Source organism: Kryptolebias marmoratus, linkage group LG9 (genome assembly GCF_001649575.2).
Source record: "Kryptolebias marmoratus isolate JLee-2015 linkage group LG9, ASM164957v2, whole genome shotgun sequence".
Taxonomy (NCBI): domain Eukaryota; kingdom Metazoa; phylum Chordata; class Actinopteri; order Cyprinodontiformes; family Rivulidae; genus Kryptolebias; species Kryptolebias marmoratus.
In genome coordinates, this window is record NC_051438.1 from 29354684 (window position 1) to 29364249 (window position 9566).

Here is a 9566-nt window from a genome sequence, read left to right on the forward strand (position 1 = left end):
AAACACGAACCAAACTACAAGATAACAGAAAATAATAAACACCAACTGAAACATAAAGCAACTAACTGAAAACCAAAAACCCAAATCCTGACAGTTGACATTGTTTTAACTCGTAACATTACCCTTTAGACCAACCAATCACTTAACTTTATGAATATTTCATTTAACTGAGTAAAAAAGTGAAATTTAACATTTATTTAACATCAGTCCCTGCAGACGGCGGATCAATAAAGTCTTTAAAAACAACCTTAATTCTACAGACTGAGCTAAAATTTATCTGCAACACTAACCAGTCAAGACCCATTAACTACTTTAAAAAAGTCTGTTAGCAAAATATCTCATAAAGGAATGAACGAATGTTAATGAAACTGTCAGAAAGTAAACTTCAGATGGACATCTACGAATGATTGATTTAATTTAGAGTTACTCCAAGATGCTATGCAACATTAGCCAACACAAAAAAGGCTCCAACTCATATTAAAGCTGAGGTTTGAGTGGTAGTAGCTGAGAGTCATCCTGATGCTTCACTGCAGACTCAGCCTGACGGAGCAGAAAGTAAAGAGTTGAGTGAACAGAGCGAGGAGAGGAGGGGGTTGGATGAATGCCGAGGAGGAGAAATAAGAACAGACAGCTGACAGAACCCCAGCGATGAAGAGGAGGCTGAATTAACGAGTTCTGGGAGGAGGACGAAGGGCAGGCTGCGATGGAGAGGAATAAATCTCATTTCACCGTGGCTGCTGGTCACTGGGCTGATGAAACTAGATGAGAAGGATGATTTAAAGAGGCGCGACCTCTGGGGCCCCGGGGCCCCTGACTTACAGGAAGACGTTTTTATGTCCAAGCCGAGGAGACGTGGAGGAAGAGGGTGGAGTTCTCAGGGACACAAACTGTATTCTGACTGTGAAAAACTAAAAATCAAACTGCATTTTCTGCTGCAGCTCGATGACGGCTGCGTGCTGAAAGACGCTGAAGAAGCTGAAACTGAGAGGAAAGACAGAAGCAGCAAAGGGCTGGAGAGATCTCAGTGTATTTTAACAGAATAAAGTTAAATATTTTAAAAGTTTCAATGTAGGAACGACTAAAACAGAACCAAAGACATGCAGAAAAACAAACAGAAAATCCAAAGACTGGTTCTGTTTTTCTGTCATGTCTGAAGAACGTCTCAGGTTCGACTCAACCTGTCCTCCATCGCGGTGGAATAATCAGTCATGATGACATCACTGCATGAACGTGTTTGGAGATCTGTGTCGGTCAGAGTCTGCAGGACACACAGAAGATCTCTGCAGCTCAAAATAAAGCTGCTTCTTGGTAGAACTGTATTTAAGTGGTAAATCTGCTGTGGTTGGTGGTAAACGGATCACTCCACAGTCTCACATCCATTTAGTGAATAATTTCCGGAGGATTCAGCAGAGGTTCTGTCTTTGAGAGATGAGAGGAACTCGTCTCCAGCAGACACGCATTTAAAGACGAGGAGCGGTCTTACTTACCACCTAAAGCTTGCTTCATTACAAAATCCATGGTTCCTGCTGCCTGGTACGGTTCTTCTTCTTCTTCTTAAAGCCAAAGGCAGCTGAGCATGTAGCCGAGATCCTTCAGCTTCCCCCAAAACCCTCAGTTCGTTGTGTTCAGCAACTGTCTGCAGGACACAGAAAACATCAAGATTACAGGATAATCATAGCTGTAATGCAACCCAACAAACTCCAACCTGCAGCGCTCACGTCCATCTGAGTGGCAGCACCAGCATCAACAAAGACATTTATTACACCTTCAGAACCAGAACAGGGTCTCTGTCCTGAATTAGACCCCTCCCGCTCATTCTGTGCAGCGGAGCTGAAAGGAGCTGAACTGAAATGAGACGAGACGGCAGACTGGGACGATTATTCTGGGACGTAACTGGGGAGACGGGAAAACAATCCATATTTAACTGAGAGCTTCAGGGGGAAGAGCAGCCTGGTTTTCATTCACGTGGGCAGGTTTCTCGCGTCCAGACAGAAGATTTGAGTAAAATTAGAGCAAACGTAGACAAACGCCAGAGTAATAAGAGACATTTGACTTGTCTGGGAGACTGCAGCTTACCAAGCTTACAAAAACTGAAACTGGACTTATTAAAATCTGAGTTAACACAGAGGAAAGCATCATTTACTCTTCAGCGCAGAACGAAACAACGACTCAAGTGACAAAAACTCTCTGGACTTTGGCAGGGAGCAGCTAATGACTAGCATCTTTAGGTTAATGTAAAACTGATTTAAAGATTATATTAGCAGAGTAATAACACAGTAATGCTAACAAATATATCTGGAGAGCAAAGGTCACTGAAATAACTTGAAGATGAGAAAACAAGAAAATAAAATCTGTTCAAAAATCTCAAGACTTTTATTTGTTTCAGTGATTCTGCTGAAGGCAATGATTGATTCTCATTAGCTGCTGTTCAGCTTTTTGTTTTCTGTTTATTGCTTTTGTCAGTTTCAGGTTATTTCTGTGACCTTTGTGGGTTTTTCTTTCTTTAACAAAAGAGTAAAATAAATTTCTCTACATTTGTTTTAAAAAGTTGTCCTAATTTTTTAATACACAAACGTCTCACTTTCTTTGTGGTTGTTTATTCATCGATGGTTTATCAGAATGATATATTCCATTTATGAGTTTGTAGAGATAAGAGGTCAGGGAGGGAAACCCAGACCTCCCTCTGCAGGTCGTCCACGGTGTTCCCAGGCCGGAGAGGAGATTTAATCCCTTCAGAGAGTTCTGGGAATGAAAATATCCAGAGGGAGACAAGCAGGAGGCCTTCCTGTGAGGAGGAGCAGATCTGCTCTGAGCTCCTCCTGCAGGATGGAGCTCCTTACCTGATCTCTACGGCTGAACTTACAGATCTCAATCTGATCTGTAAATCCGGAGCTTTGCCTTCCAGCTCAGACCGGAGCGACGTCCTCCTGACTTCAGACGACGGGCCACCTCCTGCTCCATCCTCCCATCACTCAGGACCAAAAACACACAGATACTCCAACCCAATATACAAGAAGTCTCAGCTTGTTTCAGCGCAGACATCTTGTGTCCTCAGAGCAGCTGCATGCAGACTGGCTGTTTTTTTTAATGCATTTATCTTTAGCTTGTTTGTGTTTTAGCCTGTGGGGATGTGGGGGGGTCTGGTGCTTCTTATCACTGCAGAAACAGACTTGAGGACTCACTAATAGAATAAAGGACAGATCCTGCTGTTAGACAAGATCGTCTGAAAGAAAAGGACACAGCTGTTAATCTTTGAATCATCTGTGCCAGTAAATGTCTGATTATCTGGGATGTCTGTATTTCCTGTATTTATCCATCCGAAATGAAACCTCCCAGATTCCACCCAGGTTTGTTTACTTTACTGCAGGTCCGAGTTTTTGTTTCTTCTCGTTTTTTAATCTCAGGATTCAATCAAGTCCAGCTGCAAATTCGATATCATCTCATTAAGGACTGATGTAATATGTTTGCTGAAGTCAGTTTGTTTGTGGTCTTCATGGACGGGTTCTCGGGTTCTCGTCTCTGCTTTCTGCAGAGGATTTGGTTCTGTTGGCGTGAGGATGAGGACTCCTGTGACAGGAGCAGTTCACGGCTGGGATGAGAGTCAGCTGAGAGTCAGGTCAACTGTAAAAGGCTGAGAACCATGGATCCAACCACGAACGATGGTCTCTAAAACAACTGAAGTCCTCCACCTGAGAAAGAACATCTCCTCTGTTCTCAAACACAGGAGCGTCTCTACCTGCCTGCAGTCACCTCCTCCTCCTCCTCCTCCTCAGACACCAGAGAACCGAACGGCGGCTCGTTATGTAAGAGCTTATCGGTGGGCGGTTAGCTGCATGGAGCAGCTCTCCATCACACTGAACGTTTTGGTTCTGGTGATGCTGGAGGAGCTTTAAAACCTTACATAAGCCTCTCCTTTTCAAACCGGAGCCAAATATACCGATCACCAGAGGGCAACCCTCCCTCGCATCATCTCCCCCTTTTTCTTCTTCCTCTTCTTAATATTTTTATCATTATTTTATAATCCAGGCGCTGGCAGCGGTGCGTGACGTGGGATAATGTTATCAGGAGCAGGCAGGAAGGCTCGCTGATCCAACCCCTTTAACTGGAAGTTGTTTCTGAGTTTTACGGCTGAAGACAGACAGGAGGAAGCAAACACGAGTCTGTCGACTGAACGGATTTATGACGAACAAAAAGAACGGAAATAAAGGAGAGAAAAGACCTTAAACGTGTTTTCTTTGTCCATTTACTGCAGTCAGGCAGGCACGAACGGATCCAGCAGGTAAGTACCAGGTACACCGAAAGGATCAGTGAAGTATTGGGATGTACCTGGTACAGGTATCAGTTAAGCCTCAGGTGAGTACCTGGGAAGGATCAGGTACTTCCTGAGGGTTTCTCTGAACCCCGTCCAGTCATGAGGTATTTTGCTAACAGACTAACACACGTATGCAGATACGCTTTCCTTTCATGGCGGCGGGCGACATTAAATTCACTAAACAAGTGTTTCGATAAACAGCCTCAACTATTATTACAATATTTTAGTCAAATTATGACTCAAAACTTTGGAAAATGACCTTTAAATATGAGACAACGTCCCAGTTTAGTGTATTATTAGTCTTTAAAGCATTCTTAAAGCTTAATTCCCAGATTATCAAATATTATACTTTTTATTTTAACCTTGACAGCAAAGAGAAGTTCTGCTATAAAAAGGTCCAACAGCAGCCCCAACATTAGGAGAAACACCTCATGGTGACAGGAGACAAATTACCGGTGTGTCTCTTTTATCCCCTTTAACCAGTTTAAGGGACAGATGGGAACAGAAATAAAAGTCATCTGGAGCGCACACACACAGAAAACACACACCGACGGACGCCTCCAGGACGCCTTTCATCCTGCAGGGACATAAACCTGCCAGCAGAACCAAACGCACTGAGATGGATCCGTAACAAGGTTCTTACAGCTTCCTTAAAGTCGAACACAAGAACCGTTCCAGCTCAGAACATAAAACATACGATTTGTCTTTAATAAATACAACACAAACAAATAATAACAAAATGTGTAATTTATCCTAAAGTTCAGTAACAGCTTCCTGAGCTGAAATTAAACCGTTTTTCCACAATTTCCTTTGATTTCAGTTGTTCTCAGTCAACATGTGAGAGACAGAAAACAAACAAGCTTGTTTTAAATAAAATCAGGATAAATCAAACTGAACGGTGATAAAAACAAACACGTAAAGATTCATCGGGTCGTGAAGCTGAGTTATCCTCACTACAGTTAAAATAATGGAAATCTTACTTTAAAACAAAGATAAAACTCAAAACTTTATTTTAAAACTATTTAATATTAGTTTCAGTTATATTAAGCATTATTTACACTTTTGAAGCACTTTTTAAAGGTTGAAAGTAATAAATTCATCTGTCAGGAAACAAAGAACCACAGGGAGCTGCAGAAGACACTCCTGTGAGTTTATGAGTTTCCCTCGCGGCCACCAGGGGGCGCTTGTCTTATTACAGCTTCAGCTTCTGGGTTCTGCTCCACAGTTTAGTTACAACATGGATCTGTGGCATCCAGGAAGAACAAAAACTTATTATTTATCATATATAAAAGACATTTTGCTGCTAAGTTGAGTTTTAAATCCTGCATCGAGACTCATTTTGGTTTGTTTGTCACAGGAAGTGACTCAGGGTTTTTGAGTGAGTGGCCATTTTTTAAATCAAGTATCAAAAAGGAGTCCTAATAGTTGAAATCTCTGTTTTGTTTTGTTGTAATGTTTTGGATTGAATCTCTCTAACTTTTTGTGAATGAAACCTGGATAAGCACACCAATTCAAGATGGCTGCCACAGTTAATCTACCTTTGACATAAAAAAGGCTCTGAATTACAGATGTGGAGGTAAAGTGGTAGCAGCTGAGAGTCATCCTCAACACACACTCCGAGCGTTAACACCTGTGGCTGCGGAGTCCATGTTGATGTAAACTCTTTCATGAAAGGCGGCGGGTGACAAGCATTCCTTCGAGAACCGCCACGCCTTTAATTCTGTTCTGCAAAAACAAAAAGCTACGTTCTGCCATGAGTTTGATTAAAAACCAAATCACTGCAAACATTTAGGGACAGAGTTGCTGTTTTACACTGAACCTGAACCAGAACCAGAACCAGAACACATCCTGACTCCTTCATTCTGATGAAACTCAGGCTTTCTTTCACTTTTTTTAATAGAAAATCTCCCTTAAACAGATTTAAACATGTTAAAAACAGCCTGATTTAGATTTTTCTAACCCTGCGTGAAACTTTCCTTTTTTATTAAACTAACTGAAACTTTGCAGTTTTCCATTCAGACTCAACAGGTGAGTAAAATAAACAGAGTCGACATGTTGGACAAACATGTTTCACTTTGTTTTTCTGGAGTAAAATAAATGACTCGTGACTCAAAGGTCCCACAGACAGAAGAGGGATGTTGCAGACGTCGGTGGATGAATTAATGATGACCTCCTAACATCGTTCCTCCCGATAGCAGCACTCAGAAACATTATTTATTCATGGGACTTCCTGGCAACAAATTATTCCCTCAGCTCCGACTGGAAGGCGAAAGGCAGGACCCTCAGCTGTTGAAGGACTTCCTGTGTGAGGAGACTAATTTTAACTTTCATATTTTAGATTTTAATCACAGCACAGATGAGCGATGGCGTCGCTCCCTGTTCTATTTCTGCTCAGATTGAATATTTAATTTCATCATCAGCTGAACGTTTGAAAAATGGATGCTGACCAAGTTCAACTTTTTCCACTTTTATTCGTTCATTTTCTTACCTGCTTGTTTTGCTGCAAACATTTATTTTTGTTTTAGACGAAGTCAAATCTTTTTGAAAATAGTTTGGAAACTTCCTGAAGACATTTCAGCCACTTTAGCATCACTCTCAGCTACTACCACACCCAATTATAAATAAAAATCTCTAAAGTTCAGCCACTCTTGTATAATTCTGGTGGTCGTTCTAATTTTAAACAAACAGCTTAGTAAACTTTAGGTTAATGTCAGATAATATCACACCCATTTTCAGCTCCATGTCTCTAAAAATGACTGACTTACAGCCATATTTAGCATTAGCTTTGGAGGCCATTTTGAGTTGTGTTGACCCAAACAGCTAATCAGGGGCAGAGGCGCCTCCACTCGTTACTTTCTGAAAGTTTCAGTAAAATCTTCAGTGTTTTCATGAGATATTTCCAGTTTTAATGTGGTTTGGAGGAGTCTTGGTGAATCCTGTGGGATTTTTGGGGCTCGTTTTTGGCTAATTGTGTCGCCATGGTAACTCATTTTGATGTATAATTTGTGTGGGGCACTCTTCGGTTTGGGCCGAGTAAAAAGTGCCACCACTGGGAGGAAATCTGCCTCCTGGATCATTTTTTACCCAGAACTGAGAACATAATCAGGACTTGACTTTTTCTGAGTGTGGGTAAAATCAGTAATAGATCTGCGTCGGGAACAGGACCGTAAATCTGCATGAAACGCAGAAAGTGAAGCGCCAGCAGCTCGTTAAAAAGGCAGCCGCTGATGGACTGGAACCAAACAGCTGCTGACATTTTCTGAGTGAACTCATTCAGCCTGAAGACAAAAGGATCAGAGAAGACAAAAAGATCCTCCGACGCCTCTGACACAAAGAGAAGCTCCTCGTTTGTTGACATTTAATCATCTGCTGATGTTTTACTACGACTCCTCGTCCAGAACGTCACGCTGCTGCAGATCGATGCCTCCGTCCTGCCCGATCATCTGCTTTTAACAGTGACAGCATCTTTTAACGCTTCAACACCTGAACTCTGCTTCTGCCACCTTCACTGCCCTGTCATGGCTGCAGATTTCATTTTTCTCCTGCTTCCTGTCACATGAAGCCACACCAGAAAAAAACCTAATAAATCTGACTTCTTTTAAATCCTGCAAACGAATAAAAGCAAACTGCAGCTGCAAACCTCCCCGACTCCTTCTCCTCCCTTCAGGCCATGGAGGGTGGAGGGAAGGAGGGAGGGAAGGAGGGAAGGAGGGAGGGAAGGAGGGAAGGAGGGAAGGAGGGAGGGAAGGAGGGAGGGAAGGAGGCTATATATCACCAGTGAAGCATTCGTCCATTTGTCTTGCAGTTGGGTGACTGAAACAAGAGAAAAACCAAAATGAGGACAGAGAGGAAGGAGTGGAGGAGGCGGAACGAAGGCGAGGAAGAAGAGGAGGAGGGAAGATGAATGGATGGAGTAAAAAGATGGACGCCAACGAAGGAGGGAGACCAGAGAAGAAGACGTCTAAAGAACAACGATAATAAACTTTAAAAGATGTTTTAACTTTAAATATGTTCTTTTACTGTTTAAGCCTGATGCCATCATCTTAAAACAGGCAGACATGAGCTTTATCACCTCTAAACCCAGGTTTGTTTCAGGTTTCAGTTTACAAAAAACTGACAAAGTTCTCCAGAAAACAAGTAAATGTTGCTGCTGCAAGATCACGCTCAGACCCTCAGCTCCAAATTTACAAAACTGTTCATGTGTCAGCAAGGGTCGATTAGCTGTGGAGGCCATCTTGAATCAGGGTAGAAGAGGTTCATTCAGATCCGTTCAGCGGTTCCTGACATATTTTGCTAACAGACAAACAGGGTTGATGCTAACAATCACTGATCTCACGCAGTTAGCAGGTTGTGAGTGACTCTCAGCTACTACCACAGCCACCTCTGTGTTTCCTGTGACGGCCATCTTTAATCTGGTTAACTCCAAATGTAGCCTAGTTGTCGAGTTAAATCCAGCGGTTATTTCCTGAAAGTTTCTTTAAAATCCAAGCTGTGCTTCATGAGACATTTTGCTGAAAGACCCTCTGAGATTTTTTTAATTCTATAATAAAGGAATAAAATAAATCTGGTCTGTTTTTGCCTCTTTCTAATTCAGCGGTGGCAGCTGAAGTATAAAACTGAGGTGTTGCTCAGAGATGTCCTCGGGATGTCGGACACGATGTGACACATTCGGCGCTGCGACATTGTGCTGAATATTAAAGCTGTTTGTTTCTTTTCTCCTCCCGTAGATAAGTGCTCACTTAGCTGCCCCTCCTCTTCGCTCCATCAGGGTGAAGAGGGCTGCGGTAAGTGGCCAGCAGCACGCTGGGAGGGTGGGCGGCGAGGCTGTGTGGGCGGCGGGTTCGTTACGCCTGCCAACTGCTCCGAGGACAGTGATGAATGCTGCGCAAAACACCAGAAACACGAACAACACCTGAGCTCTCACCATTATTTTAATGTTTTATCATTAATAATCTGTCTGTGGTTCATTTGGCCAACCTTCTAAAAGTAAAAAATAAAAAAGTTGATTAGAAATATCATTTTTTAACACGGTGGGGTGTTTTTTTTTTCTTTACAGAACTCTGTTCTGTTCTGTTGTGAGTTTTGGGCGATTATTTGACTCTAATGAGTTGTTCTCTGCTGCAGAACAATAATCCTGTTCACAGGAGAACAGAGAACATTAAAGACTCTGCAGCCTGTAGATCCATCCATCCATCCATCCATCCATCCATCCATCCATGCATCCATCCATCCATGCATCCATCCATCCATGCAT

The 9566-nt window shown here is 42.4% G+C and overlaps 1 protein-coding gene across 1 annotated transcript in view; it reads right to left on the reverse strand.

Moving 5' to 3' along the window:
* The window catches only part of LOC108229183 (complexin-2), a 26375-nt gene that overhangs the window by 10402 nt on the left and 6407 nt on the right, over positions 1–9566 (reverse strand). Inside the window, exon 2 of the mRNA XM_037977535.1 lies at positions 1488–1636. Coding sequence (XP_037833463.1) covers positions 1488–1518 — 31 coding nt within the window. The 5' untranslated portion in view covers positions 1519–1636. The remainder of the gene's footprint in view (positions 1–1487; positions 1637–9566) is intronic.